General features: G+C 33.9%; 1 protein-coding gene across 1 annotated transcript; it reads right to left on the minus strand.

Moving 5' to 3' along the window:
* Positions 1-761: 761 nt before the first annotated feature.
* On the minus strand, positions 762-18,677 carry LOC106673118 (activating signal cointegrator 1 complex subunit 3). The gene is made up of 35 exons (XM_014405099.2): positions 18,410-18,677; positions 18,237-18,352; positions 16,153-16,298; positions 15,810-16,076; positions 15,530-15,670; positions 15,331-15,451; positions 12,828-12,957; positions 12,663-12,772; positions 12,449-12,594; positions 12,195-12,395; positions 11,933-12,125; positions 11,762-11,874; positions 9,519-9,767; positions 9,235-9,455; positions 9,069-9,174; positions 8,786-9,010; positions 8,610-8,729; positions 8,434-8,548; positions 8,239-8,375; positions 7,879-8,055; positions 7,595-7,820; positions 7,387-7,528; positions 7,215-7,326; positions 6,985-7,153; positions 6,696-6,916; positions 6,514-6,616; positions 5,797-6,092; positions 5,480-5,740; positions 5,272-5,412; positions 4,726-5,217; positions 4,447-4,637; positions 1,858-2,026; positions 1,533-1,796; positions 1,127-1,457; positions 762-1,062 (listed from the first exon to the last, which is right to left on the minus strand). Exons 1-35 carry the CDS (start codon positions 18,532-18,534, stop codon positions 926-928), a joined length of 6,414 nt encoding a protein of 2,137 aa, XP_014260585.1. The 5' UTR covers positions 18,535-18,677; the 3' UTR covers positions 762-925.
* Between the last annotated feature and the right edge of the window lie 1,434 nt (positions 18,678-20,111).

Here is a 20,111-nt window from a genome sequence, read left to right on the forward strand (position 1 = left end):
CAAACAAGAAGCTAGCATTTTAGGATATCGACTTAATTTTTATTTTTATTCATTTATCAAGATTGAGTTGCTCAAATTGCTTCAGGCTGAAAAATATATACATAAGACCAAAAGTAAAAACACACAGAGGGCCAGTGAGGACTTCAGCTGTTTGTCAGCCCCTAACTTCCCATATTAATTATTATAAGCTTCTTCCCCATCTGTCAAAATTACACCTTGAAAAATTGTGATTTATTTATTTTTTATTTACTTATTTATTTATTGAGGCCTGCAAGGTTATGAACTGTAGCTTGATCTTGTCTGATCATTTTTGTCTGCTCATTGCTGTTTAAGCATTTCACCATCTTCAGTGATGGAATTTTGGTTGATTTTTAATTTTCTTTATTTTCAAACAATTTTTTAAAATAATAATAAATAATATAAAAGTTGAATAATGCCAGAGGGATTAATTAAAGACCACCTATGATAGTATGCAAATTTCTAAAGGCCAGTGTAGTTATAAAGCTATCGAAGGACATGATTCACAATATAATACACAACCCCATTACTGAAAATGGTGAAATGCCAAACAATATTTATGTTTCTCTAAAATTAAATAAAAGACCAATCACCTCTGATTAAATTAATTTAACATTACAAACCATTTATTGTTCTCAGTACTTAGTACACAAATAAATTAACAAATTAATTTTAAGCATTTCAAATTTTTTTGAAGGAATTACATATTTACAAAAGATTGTGATAATATTAAAAATAAATTACTCCTATAAAATTATTTTCACAGCCTTTAATGCTAACAATATCTTTTATAATTTAAAAAAAATTTATATATATATGAATTCTCATAAAATGAATTCTAAGTAAATTAATGTATCTGTTAAAAATATTTATCTTGTGAGGTTAATTAATCAATTCAAAAATGTTATTATTCGAATTCCTCTGAATCTAGATTTAATTGTTTTAAATTTGTCATATTTTCTTCAACATCAAGGACTATGTTGTATTGTTGATCAAGCCCAAGGTAAGTATCCGACATGACGTACAATGTATAAACTGCAGTACCTAAAAATATTTTTTTTTTCATTACTATAAATGTTAAAACAAATGGAAATTAATTTATATTTACCTGATTGTTTTGGTGTATAAAAAGTCAATTGTGCTGTAGTCCTGCGATACGAAAATGTAACTCTTCTGAGAGCAAGCAGTTCGCCTTTTTCTATATCGCCTAGTGTCAATATCCAACCCTCCGTCTTTGGTTTATGGAATTTTGGCGTATATGCATACTTTTCGGTACTTTTATTAATCCTTTCTAGAGTAATGCTCAACGTGTACTCTGAGTCACAATGTACTTTCAGTGCTTCCTTGCTGACTCTTCTGATCTCGCTTTTTTCTTCCGAATTGCCGTTTAAGCTCAAACCAACATTTAAAATTGGCAATAATTTCAGTGTGTTATAAACCTTTAAAAAATAGTGTGTTAAGATTTGTTTTTCAAAGTGATCTTTTTATAAAACAAAAACTCAAACAGGAATTACCCTTTCAATCTGCCCTTCGTCCATTTCAGGCATGAACAACGGTGCTACATGGGCATATCCTTTGTTCGCAGCAATTACAGCCTGTGGCAGAATACTCAATTTAGGCTTGGCGTGCAAACTCGGTGCCATGTAAGGTTCTACGCCGGGAAGCGTTGTGAAAGGAGAGTCTGTGAGCCACCGACCTTGCATGATCATTTGCATTAAATGCTGCAACCTGAGCGAGAGGGCCAGCCATCCGCTTTCAGCACATACATCGAGCATTCCCTTAAGCAGTATAAAATTCAGCATTCTATTTTGATCTATTTATTTGTTTAAAATTAATTACCTGAAGGATACGGATAGCTTGATCCAAAACAGACTTCAAGTCGGTGTAATAATCAGTGCTTGGTAGTTCCAGTCTTGAAAAATGCGCTTGTAGTAGTAAATATGTTTTTATGTGAGGGGAGTCGAGCATTAACTCATCCACTTTCCAGGGGCAAAGTTTAGCCAAATCTCTGATACAAAAAACAAAAAACATTTAATTGAGAATTTATGATTTGGTCAATACTGATAATTTTAGTATGCGAATCCTCGCTTGTTTGGTCTGTCAGACGTGTTTTGACATTTCTTTTTGAAATTACCCAAACTAGTTTCAGTTCTGTGCCATCTTCAGTGAGGAACTCACTGTCTAGTTGTCTGTGTAGGGCTTTATATGCTGTTGAATGTACCAATTCACTACGGGTGTTTATAGTCAGGGGTATGGCCAAGGTGTTTGTTGGTCAACAGTGATGGCTATTTCCGTCAAGGGTTATTATTTGTGTGTTGTTAGTCTTAGTTGTTTCAATGTATTTATCTCTGAATGTGTGCCCTAGCGACAACCGATGGACACAAAGCCCTATAAATGACTCGGTATTAAGGGGAAGGGTAGCCAGCACCAATTACGACCCGGCGTTGAGGATCAAAAAATTACCTAGTCGCCAAACAAGTAGCTGAGTATGGGGACTGCATGACATTAAATTAATCAACATGATGCCAAATGCATTTTGGACAAACAATGGTTTGAGGACGGTTGTATCTAGTACAAAAAAGGGATGGCAAGAAAAATCTATACATATCTTTTCCCTGGCTTAAACGTAAACCTATTCTCCGTGAAAAAAAGGCAACTTTTTTTTTAACAATATCTTGAAACTGAACGAATCAGTACATCCATGAACATATTCATACAGAATAAACTTAAGGGCTTCTGCAAAATGCGCAACATGGGATGAGCCAGAGCACATTAAACACATTATCTTTAATTGCCTGTAGTACAAAGAAATTAGAAAAACCCTATTTGATAGTGTGTTGGAGCGAGGGAGAAGCCACTCAACTAGAAGAATCTGCTTGTGTTGGAAGAGAAGATATGTACAAATTGATTTAGGACTGTTTGTAAGAGTGTGACATTAGAATTTAATTAATTAAGGTTTTAAGTTGAGATAAAAAAGTCAGTGTCTCGAGCGGGATTCGAACCCATGACTTTTGGCTTGATATGCCACTACTCTACCACTTGAGCTATCGTGACTTCGATCCACTCGGACACTAACTTCCCATCTCAATCTCACCTTTGGAATTTTCCCTCCTTTTTGCCATTTTTCAAATGTCGTGTAATCTATTTGATTCTCAGCGACAAGTGAAATGGCCACAGAGAGCTTTGTGAAGTATACTTCACTTTATAATTCATTAAGTTCACTATTTTTCGTGGTCCACTTGACCAATTAATATCATACAATTAATTAAGGTCTTAAGTTGAGATAAAAAAGTCAGTGTCACGAGCGGGATTCGAACCCACGGCCTTCAGCTTGATGCACCGCTACATTACCACTTGAGCTATCGTGACTTCGATCCCCTCGGGCACCAACTTCCCATCTCAACCGCACTTTTTGAATTTTCCCTCCTTTTTGCCATTTTTCAATTCATTCTGGCCTTTTTATCTCAACTTAAAACCTTAATTAATTGAACGATATTAATTGGTCAAGTAGACCACGAAAAATAGTGAAATCAGAATTTAAGTTGAGTAGCTATGTCTTTTTTAAATTCAAGTCCTTCGGGTGGGTCCAGGGGTTTGCTTGGTAGGTCTGTGGCTGTGTTCAGGGTTGGGGCTTGGGCAGTTGAACCCCGGGATGTGAACTTTTCCATGGTTATATTATTAAGCTTTTTAAATGTTTTTTAATCGCATCCTCTTAATACACCTGTAAAAAAAAATGGAAATAGTGCAGTGATTTGACTAGCCCTCAGCCTCCTCGCATCACAACGGCAAACTTGTTGATTTTTCCTTGTTAATTTTTAACCATTTATCTGTTTATTTATTTAAGGTTTCAATGTCAGTTATTTATCAATTAACAGGGGTCAGTGGCCACAACGGTTAAGGCAATGTTTCCCAACATGGGGCCAATTTGAGTTTTAAGGGGGACAATTTTGAAAATAACTCATTTAGATTTTTAGTCAACTATGTGTTGATTTTCATTCATAATTTTGTTGAAAAATCATCGAGTACAGTAGCTTCTGTTCACGATGAAATAGCTGAATTTATTTGTCGGACCTTGAGTTATTTCGATCCTCAACATTTCATGCTATTTTTCAATATTCCATAATAATTGCTGTCAGCATCTTAGTCTCACGGCGTTTCAAGTAAGGCGTATCGTCATTGCTACAGTAATTAAAATTATTGTTTGTTAAAGTCTTTCTAAAGTCTCGCTTTTTCATAATTCAGTATATTTTATTAAAGTGGCAAATAAATGATAGGTATATTAAATTGTCAAGTTAAATTAATTTAGTTTTTAAAGGTCCTAATTCTAGAAGAATGTTTTTTTAAAGTTATTTTTAATCTTTGGGTCAAGCATAAATATGCAGATAGATATGAGCTATTCGAGTTTTTATGAAAAGGGAAAAAACTTACCCATTAAGAATTTCTTCATTGTGCCTGACAGGTAGCTCGCTGTACTCATATACGTGACACATCGTATATAAACATTTCTCAAGGCTTAGAGATGGTTCTAGATTGTCATGGAGCTGGAGCATTGTCTGATAAGACAGATAATAATATGCAGCAATTCTCCCCATTGATGTTGAACTGACTGTCCTTTCATCCTAAAAGAAAAAAAAATTATATTTAAAACAACAAACATATTAAAATTGTATGTAACATATACAACAATTAATAATAAATTAAGAGTACCTCATGCAATGTAACACATCCAGCATAAAACAGTGTTAGAAGAGTTTTATCAACAAGTTTTGATAAATAGCTATTGACGTCTGTTTCATCTAAGGCCTCGAGGCCGTAATAAGTTGGATTTTTAAGCAGTCGTCTAAAGAAATAAGTCCAAGTCAGATAATCCAAGGCTTCTTGTTTTGTTTTTATTGTCCCGGCCACGATTTCTGCACTTAAATGGTCTGGTAACACTTTAAGCAGGCTGGATTCGACCGGGAAAGGCTCGTAGAGAAAACGCTTGTAAAAGTTCTTCTTAACATCGTGGACGAAGATAACGGCGATTCCCTGGTTGTCAAACTGAGGCCGGCCAGCCCTTCCCATCATTTGAAGAACATCAGTTATAGGCATGTCTAAATATCTTTTGGTCTTTGCATCATAATATTCAGTTCCTTTCACGACGACTAAATGCGCCGGTAAGTTCACACCCCAAGCCAAGGTGGATGTTGCAATCAAAACCTAAAATAAATAAAAGTTTATATAATGCTTTAATCAATAATATTCTCAAAATACCTGTATCTTTTGATTGACAAAAAGCTCTTCTACTACTTTCCTATCGTGGTGTTGAAGACCGGCATGGTGAAGACCAATGCCAAAAGCTAAAGTTAATCTCAAATTTGAATCCTTCACAGTCTTTATTATTTGATCCATTGCCTTGAAAAAGAAACACAAAGCAATTAAAAAAGTCAATGCTTTATAATTAAAAAGATTTAAATAATACATCTTCATAACAGTGCAGCCATTGCTTTGGGTTACTATCAGCTGCTAAAGATGCTATTAGGTCTAAGGCAGTTAATCTCGTCTGTCTTCTCGAAGATACAAAAATTAAAGTAGGCTGGCATGGCGAGTGGTTGCTTATCGCTTGGAATATTGGCCTGTTCATTGTAGCCATTCTTGGACAATAATGCTTCCCTGGAAATCCATGGATGTGCACCTCTAGCGGTACAGGACGTACAGATGGTCTGAAGTTGTACAAACCCATCTGAAAGATTACAAATTTAATTTGAAAAAAATCTAAAACAACATTTTCAAATTTACTTCTCCTATTCCGAGCCAGTTTGCGAGGTCGCGAGCATTAGCGATTGCGGTTGAAAGGGCGACGATCCTCAACGGACGTTCTGTATGGGCGGAAATGAAGTTTGTACGGGAAACGATGACTTCAAGCACAGGGCCTCTGTCTTCGCCAAGAAGGTGAACCTCGTCGAGGACAATCAAAGCGACACTTTGAACATAACTACGAGTCTGCCAGCTACGAGATATACCATCCCATTTTTCAGGCGTTGTAACAATTATATCAGAGTTTGTTATGGCTTGAATATCGGGTGAAACATCACCTAATAAATAATTATACTTTGTAGTTAGATTATTTATTTGCTGCTTTTGAAAAAACGCATTATAAACATTTTTGCATAAATTTTTGTTAGTATGAGGTTATAAATTGATTGGTAAAACTAAATTACCAATAATTAATAGTATATTAATATCAATAATTTCATTTTTATGAGGTCAATTTTTTGGGGGGTAGCACACATTGTATTAAAAGTTTTTTTTTTTTTTTTTTTTTTTTTTTTTTTTTTTTTTTTTTTTTTTTTTTTTTTTTTTTAAAGCCCATTTGTAAATTATGTCGGGTTCAATTGTAGGACTGCTGGATTCGAATGTGGGACTTTTCCCTTACAGTGATGAGTGCCTGTCAACGCCTAAACTGTTGTGGCCCAATGCCCCCATGAACACTGTTAAATTAAATAATAATATTACCTGTTAATTCAACAACACTTCGGTTCAACTTTTCCTCAAATCTTAATTTCCAATCTTCAATCCTTTCCCTAACCAGGGCTTTAAGAGGTGCAACATAAACAACCTTTAACAAAACCATAAACATAATTAAACTATTATTATTACTCCTTTTAAAATTATTTATAAAATTTACAAAATATTACCTTGCAATTTGGATATTTGGTAAACACTCTCAACATAGCAATTTCAGCCATAATAGTTTTTCCTGAACCAGTCGGCGCTCCGAGCAAGACATTGTTGTCAGTGTGATAAAGACAGTGGAAAAGTTGAGTTTGAATTGGATTAAAATGAGAAAATTTATAAATAGTTTGGTACTCCGGGTTGTTTAATGCAGTGACGGGCAACGGTTGGAGATCAAGAAGTTCTGAAATTTAAACACACATTAAACATTTTTTTTCTTTTTTCCTTTTTTTTCAAGCTACAAACAAGCACCTGTGTGCGGAGGATGGCTCTCTGGTAATATTATATTTTGAACATTTATCGGCAGAACGGTCGAACATCCGAGCCAGCGATCGCTCGTCACCTTGATGATATACTGTGAAGGCAAAGGCTCTACGAGAGGCATTGTCATAACAAGTTCTTGCGGTTCTTTATTGATAACCTGAAACAATATTTGTTAAATGACTAAACCTAAAAAATGTTCAATATGTCAAAGTACTGACTTGTTTCATAGTGAGTAAAAAATATTCTGAATGGCAGATTGTAGTCGCCTTCGGATCTTCTATCCATATCCAATATGTTTCTGATGTCTTTCCATGAACTTTGACATTCCAGCTAAAAGGAAATGATTTTCAAAATAAAATAAAAAAGTATAAAGCTTAAGTTTATAATTACGTAAAATCAGGAGTTATTGTTAATTTGACGCGCAACACCGTCCTCGTAATGGGATGAAGACTTGCTGAAAGCTCAACGAGTGGAAGTTCAAATGCGCATTTTTTCACAGTAGCACCTACCTTTGTATTTCTCACCCAAAACCCTACAGAAAAATACCATTCGTGTAACAACGAAATCTGTTAAAAGTGAGACAAAAATTTTAAATAACCTATTTCTTTTGAGTCCATTTCTCGGATCGACAATATAGAAAGGTCCCTCTCTTCAAGTTTAGTAATAATATCAAAATTCAGTATAGAAAACTGCCTTAAAGGAGTTTCCCAATTCCACTGTTGATGTTCCAACATCAGGGCCATTTGAAGAAATTTTCCAGCCAATATTGCATTATTCGATCTCAACGATATTTCAAAAAGCGCTCTCATGATTCGAACGGCATTCTGTATTTTAAAAGAATAATTTATTATTTGGATTTTAAACATAATATACTGTAAATACCTGAGATATATAGCTGAGGTCAGAAACAAGAGAAAACGAATTTATTCTTTTTCTGCTTAAATAAGCCTGCATTAGAATATTAACCTTGCCATGTAAATTCTCTTTACCTCCTGCTACGTCATATTCACAATTGTTAGAAAGAATTTCATCAAGCTCTCCCATTTCGTCTTCTCTGACCTTAAAAAAAAAGAGAAAATCAAGTCCGGCTTCTCACCATATTCAGTGTTGAGTTTGTTCATTACTTAAAAGATACCAAGTGAAAATCTCACTACTCATAATTCAAATTACCGTTTCAACTTAATAAAAAAAAACTGATTACTGGTGTATGTAAGCACAAATCTGCATTTTGTTTATAATTACCTTCAGTTGTTGGAATTCTTGAGAATGTGAGACCATTGTCAATATTTCAGACTCATTCATCACTTCTGTCATCATTTCATTAAACACCTCCACAGTGTTGTATTTGATATAAAAGTGGCTAGCAGTACGTCCAAGATCTATAAAACATACAATTCAATTTTTTTTTTCCTGATTCATATGATACCTGATAAATACCTGTTATAGCTAAAGATCCCGTCCTACTGTTGTACCTGATCATTTTCGCTTTGTCCAATGCTTTAGCAGCACTGTCTATCAATTCTCTCCTCTTAGTCAATAACGTCGGTTCTTCCTGTTTGTATTTAATTATAATTTACTCTTTTCAAAACTATATTATGTAATTAATTACTCACAATTACATCCTGATAATTTATTCCATAAACTTGGGGGTTTATTCGCATCCTCACGAAAAGATACGTGTAGCTCAACCACTCCACAGCTTCATCGACATTACTTATAGTGCCTAACGATATCTAAAATATTGCTTTATTTAAAAATTGTTCAAAAGGTTTCATTAGACGTTAATTACCTCGGCATTTAAATTGTCTGCGAGGAAATTTATAAAACTACTTTCGATAGGAAATTGATTTGTCAACAGTGAAAGATAATGTGATAATTTATTGTGACTCGTTATAATAGTTCCATGGCCGGAAGTGTCAAACTGGGGCCTCCCGGCTCGACCAAAAATCTGAAGTACATCCAAAATCCCTAAATCTATGAAAGATCCATGTTTTGCATCGTATATTTCAGTTCCCTAAAATCACATTTAGAAAGTAGAAGAATGTATGTTTTTCTGACTAACTTGGACTTACCCTGATAATAACGGCATGAGCAGGAAGATTAACACCCCAGGCTAAAGTCGAAGTACAAACCAAAACTTTAATGACACCATTGGAAAATGTCTTTTCTATCAAATTTCTGGACAAAATCGGGATGTTACATTTCTACGCTTGTTTAAATAACAAATAATAAAAATACCTGTCAATTCGAAGAAGGCCTGCATGGTGAACAGAAAAACCATTGCATAAAAGTTGGCCTAGTTCTTTTATTCTGTCTTTACTGAAAGATTTTAGAGCTGCGCTAAAAGCAGAAGACTCTTCTGGCTGGAAGAGACCCAACTGATATTTTTGCCGTGCAAGCTCCACTAAAACATTAGCCACTCTTACAGTCGCATTTCTTGCATGAACAAACACCATAACCTGCATATTAAACAAAAAATTAATGTGAAACCGATAATAAACAACCATTATAAATATAATCACCTGATGTCCTCTTTGAACCATTTCAACAACTTTATCATAGCATACGTTGTCCATGTCAGCCATTTGTTGAAGAGGTTTTATAGCTTTCACTCCTATAAATGTCTGTTCCAAAGGCACTGGCCTGAACCGTCCGTCGAAATAAAACAGACCAACTTGAGGATTGACGTGGAGGAAACGAGCGACATCTAAATAATTTGGTAATGTTGCAGAAAGGCCGACAATCCGAATCATACTCTGGGACGTTTCCACCTAATACAAAAATAAGACGGTTACTTATTTTTATGAATTAATGAAAAATCAACTTTACTCTGGGTCTTGTCTACTTGAATGGACATACAAAACATGAATACAATATATTTACAAAGATTTGAGCCTTATAAGGTTATACAAAAATGTAAATTAAATTAAAGGACATATTAAAAATTTTCAGTGCCGAAGAGGTAATCAAATAAACAGAATTTAAAGGAGGAAAGGGATGGGACTTGTTGGACAGAGTGAGGAAGGAACGATTGAATGTAGTAGTTCTGTGTTTTGGGATGTCAGAAGAATGGAAGCAAGTTTGACAGGAGTGTACACAGGATCTGAAGAAGCGAAAGGTATAGGAAGACATCATTAGATAGAGGAAGTTGCCGAGGAAGTATGCTTTCAGTAGGAAGGGTGTAACCACTTCAGTCCATCTACAGATTTCAGTCAGACCAGACCTCCTTGGAATCCAAAAATATTGCAAAAACATGCAAAACAATTCATTTGACGTTTATCTTAAGTTTATCTTCAAGCCCCCCAGTGATTCCCTCGTGCACAACATCCATAATCAAAGTGGGAAAGAATAAGGAAGGATTTTACACGTATAAAAAGTGGCTAGCACAATGAAACTGAGGGTCAGCAGAGAAGCAGTATCGGGAAATCTGGGAGATATGGGGCTTCCAGAACATGGACTGAACTAGAACAATCCCAAGGTTCTTGACAGAGAGAAAAAAAATAGGGGGTGATTGTTAATTGTAAATTGAAGGATTGGAGGTAAGAAACGGAGGAGTGAACTCAATAGCCTAGGACTTATATATGTTCAACTTTTTGCCCATTTTTTATCCCCAGGAGTTAATTAAGATTAAGTCCTCCTGAATTCTTACAATTGCAGCTTGTAATTTATTAGGTGAGTTAAAAGGTAAATGTAAAATTCATCTGTATTATAAACGTAGGGTTCAACAGACATCATCAAAAGCATGAATATCGCACTTAACAGTATGTTATTTACGGGAGGAATCTAAAAATATGCAGCCTGCATTTTAAAGCCAACTCTTTTTTTTTCTTCTTCTGTGAATTATTTTTTGTATGATATCTCCTCCCTTGAGGTTTGGTGGGTGATGAACCTATAGCCTTTTACAATAATTTTCTTCTATCCTAGATGTTTTGATGTACTTCTGTTTCTCCAACAGCTAGTGCCTCTCCCTACTTATATCCCAAGCAAACTAGTTGGCAATCAGACTGAGCGCTTAAGATGGTGAGAAACCGAAACAAGTTTGGCAGACCAAAGAAGCACATTTTGATTAGTAAAATGAAAGGAAACCAAACTAAAACTCTGTATGCTATTCCTATACAAAAGCATCTACCGAAAGCTACTCACAGTAGTTTGGTTCTCACATTTTGGTCTATCAGACACGTTTTGGCTTCTTGCTATCTTCAGTGGCAAGTTAAGAGATGGCAAAAATGGTATTTAATGACTGTTAATTAATGATTATTTGGAAATCATGAGATGCGGTTTGGTGTGATGTAGGTTTAGAAAAACATTTTCTTTATTGCGCCAACGTTTTGATCTTTTTTGAGATCACCTTTAGGGCCTGGGATTTATAAACATTGTTTAAATTATACAAATACATGTAAGATGTGTAGATGCCATTACTGTGTATCATGTTAAGAGTGCCAGTGAGATAGTAATGTTTTTTGTTTATATACGTTGGATTTTGAAGGAGTGGGGAAGGAAGTAGGGATAGTTGGCAAAAAGATGAAATGTTTCGTGAAAGATTAAAAGACTGAGTATAATAAAACCAAAACGATCAGAAATGGACAAAATATGTTTCAAATTTAATTCTTATGCACACCAGAGGGCCTAACGTCAAACTACCTACCATGTATATTCGTTTGAAATCAAAATCACTACCACAACGGGAAGGCTGATGCCTAACATATTCAACCATCTTGGTCTCAAACTAACTATGAATTAAAGTACTAATTTAAAATAATAATACCTGGCGAAGTGTACGAGCAACAAGAGCTTCAATAACAGGGCCTCTATCACCATGCAGCAAATGAACTTCATCAATTATCAACAATTTCACCAGTTTTGAAAGAGCAACATCACCTAAATAATAAAATTATAAAAGATTACATAGTACAAAATTTAAGAGATTGTAATTTACCTGTTGACTTTCTCGTGACAACGTCCCATTTTTCAGGTGTCGTCACAAGCATTTGCGTTTGTAGGATTTCTGTCTTTGTAAGTTGCATGTCTCCAGTTAGTTCCTTAACCGTTATTCCTAAGCAGTTGAGCCTTTTATTAAAGTTAGCCGTCATTTCAGCGGCAAGGGCTTTCATCGGTGCAACATAAACTATCTATGAAACACATACAAATATAAAATCAAAAACATTTACAACAAATGAAGCAAAAAAATCTGTTAATACCTTGAAATGTTCTTTTTTTATAATACCATTATCTATATGTTCACGTATCGTATGCATCACAGTTAAAAGAGCAATGTTGGTTTTCCCAGCTCCTGTCGGGGCACAAATCAATAAATTTTCATTTGTGTTGTATGCTGTTTCGAAAACTACAGACTGAATCCTATTAAGGGATTTCATTCCGGAAAAAGCCAACTTTCCATACTAAAAACGTATGCATTAGACATTTTCTAAAGTTAATAATAATTTAATTTTACCTCATCCAGTGAATCGATCGGTATTAAATTATTTCCAACATTCAGAGGCGTTGGAGGCGGGATTGGAATGTTTACTTCTTCGTATTGTTTATTGTCTACTCTACATACATTTTCAGGCAGCATCATTTTTACTCCTGTTATAAAACCTGCACATCAAAAAGTTTTGAGACGGTAATTCAGAATTCAAATTAATAAATCCTATAAAAATACTTACCTGTTTGCTTTTGCGCATCTTTGATAGCATCATACACATGAGGATATGTTTCTTTAGGTGTAGAAAATATTTTTTTCAGTTCAGACTCTTTTTTAACATCTTCATTATTTCTGGACACAAAATTACATGAGTTCTAGGTCAAACGGGTTTTAATTAAAAACAAACCTTTTTCTATGTAACATGTAAATATCCGAATCGTCGTCTTTCGTAAATTTGGACATATTTTTTAATGGTTTATCCTCTCTCCTTTGGAGTTTTTGTTGAGAACTAACTAGATCCTGCTCTTTCTCATTGTCTGAAGCAAAAATAAATCAAATCATATTAATGTTATACAGAGTGAGATTAACTTCTGTTCTAGCTATATTTTTTTACTTTTGTTGGGGAGTTTTTATGAAAAACCCTTTGACATGTAAATTTTTATTTTTAGACTAGTTTCTCATGAACCAAAAAGATTTGATTTAATTCTCCAGGATAAATGGATATGGATAGGAACTAAATTATATCAAATTGTACATTTTTTAAAGGTTTTTTGGTGCCGAATTCAACAGTGTAGTTTTTGATTAGGAGCAACTGTTCTGATGCCATTTGCAAAACCTTTCATTGTTTTTCAGATTAAAAAAATCTTCTTCAACCAATCACCAATTTATTTATTTATCATTTTAATTGATAGTCAACTGATTGATAATAGTATTAACAGGACGCTCTGGAAGTAGCTCGTTAAAGTGTGATTGAGCCTGGTGCAAATTTCAGTCCACTTTTCCAAACAGTAGAATCATCTCAACTTTTTCTTGTAATTTACGAGACATTTTTATGATTTGTGCAGTAAATCGAAGAACATAAAAACTCAACTTTAGTATGATAGTTTTTATGGTAAATGTTACAAGTTTTCAGCTAGCAACATTTGCAGATGACCATAATATATGCCAAAGATGATAATATAGAAGCAGCTAAGGACAATGCAAAATACGTTCATATAACAAAGGAAAACCACCTGAAATGCATTTAAATTTGAAGCAAAAATTTTTCCCTGCATTTCATTAGGATCCCCCCCCCCCGGTGTTGATCATCAATAATCAAACCATCCCATGGAACAAAAAAAAAACAATAAAAAAGACACTGTACAATATCTTGGCATCCATTTGGATGAGACTTATCTAGGACAAACATATAAAGAAAAAAGAATCTAAATGCTAGAGCACTAAAACTCTACATATTGCTAGATAGAGCAAGCTGGGGGGAAAAGAAAAAAAAAAAAGAAAAAACCCTGCACATTTATATTCCAGGTGATAATATATCCCTCTATCTTAAATGGAAGTGAGGTATGGGCAGCTGCTCACTGCCCAAAATGCTAAGAAAGGCGGTAGATGCCCCATAGTATGTGAGAAACTCTCAACTTCATTGAGAATTAAATTTCCCTATCATCAAAGAATTTATTATGACCAAATTCAAAAAGTTCCACGCTAATCTAGGTCACGTACACGCCGCTGTTCCTAAACTTGGGACAAAAGGTGAAGGACAAGCTGAAAGGGGGTTTATTTAGTTTTGCTTGTCCAAGTTTAATTTCGTTGTTTTAACACCAGGTTGAATCGCACTTTAATGAGCTACATCCATAAAAATTTTGGAACAAATTTCTCAAATAACATATTAAAATAACAATCGATGTTATTTGAGGAAATCGTTAAATTTTTAACTATAAATATATAAATTCGTGATTGGTTGAAGAAAGTTGAGAAGATTTCATTTATTCAAAAAATAGTGTTCCAAAAAAAAATTTATTTGCTAATAACTTGAAACGAAGAACAGCTGCTCCAAATTAAAAACCATTTTCAATATTTAATTCAGCGTCAAAAATCCTTTTGAAAAATCTACATTAACAATACCTTGTCATTTGAAATACAGTAATCGCTTAACAGTCGCGGTTTTCCCTATTCACATGAATTGTTGTTTTATTTTTTATTTTATTTTATTCTCTTGTTGATGTGTCGCAAAATGCCTCCTCTTCCAAAACAGAAAAAAAAGTCCTGATCCTTGGTGAAAGAATAAAAATTTTGGACATTTTTTTATGCAGGCCAAAGCTTTTCTTCAAAACAGCTCAGGGAAATTTTAACCTTGAGGGACCAACTTATTAAAAAAGCAATGGATTTTGACCCATCTTAAAATCAATGTTTTAAGTTTAAAATGGATATCAAGGCCACTTTGAATCCTTATGTGGAAATTTTTAAAGATTCTGTCAAACAGCAAACAAGTAATAGTTATTTCTTTTCTTGCACATCAAAAAATACAAACAATGGAAACAATTAACATGTTCAAGCACTTGAACATTACGTTTATTCTGAATAATCTGGTTTGTACCTCAATTTATGGAATGTAACCCTCCTTATAGCACACAAAAATAGACTCAACATTCGCAGATTTAACATTCACGGCAGTTTTCTAGAACCAAATACCCGCAAATGTTAATGGATTACTATATTTAAGTTCTTATCTGTATCCCACTGTTTTGCAGAATTAGAACAAAACTTTTTGGTTCATAAGAAACTAGATGAAAAATAAAAGAATAAAAGTTGTAAGTTTGTCTCGGGGTTTTCCCAAAAATTCCCACAAAAAAGAAATGTAGAGGAGAACAAAAGTTAAACCCACTCTGTATATCGCTAAATAACACACTTACTGCAAGGTTTCAGAACTAATTTTTTCCCTTTATCTAATTTCAAACTCAAAGCAATGGAGTGTCGTTTTTCTATCATAGACTGGATAAGCTCAATATCTCCATATCCCAAAAAATCAAATAACTGAAATGTAAAAAAAAAATCCTTTTGTAAAGCTTTTTCTAAAACCTTTTTTATTGCAAACAGTGATATGGAGCTCACCTCGTTCTGGAGTTCATCAGAACTTTTTGATGATAATATGGATTGCGAAATTGATTCGTATATATCATCAATAGACAATCCAGAAAAATTATCCTCATTATAACACTTTTGAATTTCTTTATATAACCACTGTTTATCATACTGAAATAAATTTTTTTAAGTGATTATGTTTTATACTTATCATGTATTATAAATAATGAGAATTATATATTAAATTTTTATTTTAATAAATAAAACCTAGAAAGTTTAAAATGTTATTGAATAGCAAGAAAAGAATCACCATTTCTTTCTTTGGTTCTTCCCTAAGTTGTTGTTCTGCTATGTTTCCAGTGTAAGCCATCGAAAACGTGTCCAAAATAGTGTTTGAACTCGGCTTTTGGTTCAAATCTGTTAAAAAGGTAGTGTCTGGCGGGATCCAGGGGTTTATCCAGTTCTTGAAGTCTTCCTTCATTAGATTTCCGTTTATTTGCTCTTCTGAGTTTAACAAAATCTTTTGAAGGGCCATTTTGCATTCATCACTCAGTTCGGCCAATATTTCATTTACTACCTTTAACAACAAAAAACAAACGAGATATACATTATCTTTTCACACAACAAAAATAAAGGTAAATAATGAAACTCACTTTAGCTATTTTGTAAACCTGATCTTGATCAACAAAGCCATACATTTGATTTAGTGTTGTACATTGTTTTTTCAAGGTCTGGTTGCCATTAACCATAAACAGCTTGAATATAAAGATAGAACTTTCCTTGACGAGATCTAAATCATCTAAACATAAAGAAATATCAACTGAATTAATATAGCTGTGGTTAACTTTAATTTAATAAAACTATTAAATGGTATCAATTATAAAATAGTTATATTGGAAAAAACATGATACTAAAATTACATACAACATTGATATGAAATGGTTAATATAAAACAACAAAAAAATGGATGGGTGGTAGATCTCCACTCTAACAAACTCTTAAATTAATTATGTTAAAGATTTTGTACATAGCAGACAGGGCTTGGTCTAGGGTCTCCTTAAAATTTAGATAGCATCAACCGGTTTTTGTCACCCTACATTTGAGGACCATTACCAATGGGACCAAGGAGCTTGGAGTTATAAATAACTGTGGAGTGTTGCACACGGATTAAGCACATGGCCACCAGTTACTTGCAAGAAAGTTCTTGTTTTTGGGATCATGTCAAAGAGGAGGATAAGGAAACCAAATCACTTGGTCTAGTGTCTAGATCAAACACGAATGAGGCCTGAAGAGACAACTCAAGTTGGGGCTGGACACAAAGAAGCATGAAGAGTCGACTCAAGTCAAGATGGAATACAAAGGAGGCATGAAGAGTGACTCTAGTTGAGGCAGGTAACAAAGGAGGCCAGAAGAGTTGTGGTGAGATACAAAGAGGCTATGAGAGTCAAATTGAATCAAGATAGGACAAAAATAGGCCGGAAGAATTGACTAGACGAAGTGTGTCACATAAGAGGCAAGAAGAGCCTTGAATTGGGTCAAGGTAGGACATGAAAGAGGCCAGGAGAGTGAACTTGAATTGAGAAGGGACATAAATGAGGCTGGGAAGGTTCTGAGTCAAGGGGGATATGAAAAAAGCCAGGAGAGTAGAGTCAGTTGAGGTGGATGACAAAAGAGTCCAGAAGAGTTGACTTGAGTCAAGGTGAGACACAAAGGAGGCAATAAAAGTCAAATTGAAACAGAAGGCCAGAAGGGCCCTAATGGAGTCAAGGTGGCTCAAAAATTAATTTAGGAGAATTGACTTAGTGAACTGATTTTCCAGGTGAACTTTCACAAAATACACTTACCCCTGGATAATACAATGGAGACCAGGAGAGATGACGAGTTGAGGCAGGACACAAACAAGGCAAGGAGAGTCAACTCGAGTCAAAGCGAGGCACAAAGGTGGCAAGGAAAAAAGCACAGAAGAGACAAGTTGACTGATGAGGCCAACCGTCTCTCCTGAAGGGCTGACATGTATTTTAACTACATAATTTTACCAATGTAATTATGATGAGAAGGAACCAGTGGACAAGAAATAAATGTAAATCAATCTTATCTCTCTGATTTTTATACTGTGTGAACCAAATCTTCCTTCCGCACAAAAAGAAAACAAGCACATGTTCTTAACGTCCACATCTCACTTAATGAAAAGGCTACAGAACCTGCACTGGTTACAGTAGTGATTGACATTTAAAAAATACATAAAACATTGACATGAAATAGTTAATGTAAAATAATGAACTGATGAAGAAGTGCAATTTTAGCAGGCTCTTGTGTTTGGCTCATTTTTTCCAGGTTTTGTTTGTTTCAAGCATTTTACATTAGTAAGAAATGAACACATTAGCGAGAGTCCACTGTATGTCCGAATCTCTAGGTTCAGAACATACCACAGGATAACAGATACAAGTTAACAAATATTGTTTTGATTTGTAAATTGTATTACAAGTAAATACAACTACAGCTCACTGCAACCCAATATTGTTTGACATAATGTGACATTTAAAGAGTGCATTCGATGTCAAATCCATGTAAGCATGTTTTCAGATCTTATAATTGTTTGACTTTAACAAGCATGCTGGATGTGCCAGAGATAGGCCCTCAATCATAAACAAAGCGATAAGTACAAAATTAAAGCAACGTTTTCTGTCTAGCTGTCGTTACATGCAGGAGATACCATATGGTGATCCGTCCCACTTACTGCAAATGCCCAGCGTCAACCTTCTGAGTAGAACCAGGTTGTCGCTCACACTCTGCTTGTTGCATCCGTAACTTTCGATCGTTTTGTACAGCAAAGGCCACTGGCTCTGCGGAGGCCTGGAAGTGAACGCGACGAGTTAGATTGTAGCTTTAAAAAAGTGGGAAAATACTGACGTTTTGTCTTCATAACTGTTCCTGTTTATAGGATAGACCGGTTCGTTCTCGATGAAATGTTTCCTGGGCTCTAAATTGGTGAATGATCTCAAATAGCGAGTCAGCCTGGGCAACTGGACGTCCATATTCTTGAAAAAGTGGATTTCCACCCTTCACAACTAAATATCAATGTAAAATACAAACTAAAACAAAATTAATTAGAAAATTAAAACGGCTAATTCTACAAGACTCATGTGTCACTTGACAGAATAACCGCCGAAAAACCTACCCATTAACATGTCCATTTCTTGCATTCCCTATCGATGCATTCCTGATTCCCTCTTCCTTTAAATTAAAATTTCACTTTTATTTTTATTTTTATTCACTTAATAAACAGGGAAAGCCTAATTCCAAAAATATAAATGATATATATGCAAACATCTATTTTAATATAATTTATAAAATAAAACAGTTTTAAAAATAATAAACATTATAAACTTGATACACTTATGGATTGATTGAAAGCCAAACAAACATCAAATATGAGAAGGATAAATAATTAATTATATTAATTTAACATTATTGAGAATTAAGATGAAAAAGATCAGAAGAAGGTCCAGACCTCTTTTACTTAATATAAACTGTAGTTGGATCTAAACATAATTATTGTGTAACATATACTTCACCGAATCATTATCAATTTCAGTTACATCTGGAGTCTCATAGGGAACACATGTAGGCCCTTTATTATTTTTAATCTTTATAAATGACCATAAGTCCTTTGTTTCTGGTACACCATTCTATTGTATGGCGATCTTAAAATTTTCGTCTCTAAAAAATCAACATGAGACTCCCTTGTCTTGCATAAATCTTTGATAAGCTTGTTTTCTAACTATTTAAATTAAAATGTAGTTAAATGCTCAATAATTTCTGTTAATCGTTCTAATAACATTTTGTGTAATTATTCTCTCAATAATACCACATTAAACACAGTATCCTGCGTTAGACTTGTGTATTTTTTTTTTAGAACAAATTGGAATTTAAGAAGCATATCAGTTAATAAAAAAAAATTTAAATTCTAGATTTTGTTATAAAACACTTGTAACTTTCATAATTGACATTGTACAGAACTCGCATTCGTCCTCTCCTTAAATTTTCTACTGTGTAATCCACACTTTTCTTCTCGGTCTGAATTTTTAGATAAAATTCAAAATAGATTTATCAGAATCCTTCATTTTTTATTTCCTCTTCTTTCAACCTCAGATCAGTTTTTCTCTGTATATATCTTCCAGCTCTATCTGACAGAAGGCGTTTTGTGCTCTATTTCTTTACATTTATTGGCGACTAAATTGTGCTAACCCACAATTTCATGTATCACTTTCAATGACCCAATACATGCCATCAGGCATTCAAATCTATCATTTAGTGTACTCTGTTGTAAAATAAATTCCATATTTCATCAATAAATATAATGAGAGAAGGAAATAGTATTTGTCCAAATATTGATTTCTTTTAATACGTTTAAACATAATTAAAGGCAATAATTCTATAAATTGTTTTGAAATAATATAATTGTATTATATACAATATAATTCTTCTATTATATAAAATACATAAATATAATTTATTGTTTGTTGTTGTTTTGTTATTTTATCAACTTTGTTTATCTACTACTTAAATTGTTTATAACCTCGGTGATTTATACTTTTAGTTAAATGATCTT

Source organism: Cimex lectularius, unplaced genomic scaffold (genome assembly GCF_000648675.2).
Source record: "Cimex lectularius strain Harlan isolate CLEC.00 unplaced genomic scaffold, Clec_2.1 scaffold205, whole genome shotgun sequence".
Lineage (NCBI taxonomy): Eukaryota > Metazoa > Arthropoda > Insecta > Hemiptera > Cimicidae > Cimex > Cimex lectularius.

Bases quoted from the DNA above. Each gene is read 5' to 3' on its own strand.
- LOC106673118 (XM_014405099.2), bottom strand. From the start codon at position 18,534: ATGGACGTCCAGTTGCCCAGGCTGACTCGCTATTTGAGATCATTCACC. The intron at 11,875-11,932 runs GTAAATTACAAT...TTTATTATTTAG, and splicing joins TGTCACGAGAAAGTCAACAG to GTGATGTTGCTCTTTCAAAA. The intron at 9,768-11,761 runs GTATTATTATTT...TTTTTGTATTAG, and splicing joins TTGCTCGTACACTTCGCCAG to GTGGAAACGTCCCAGAGTAT.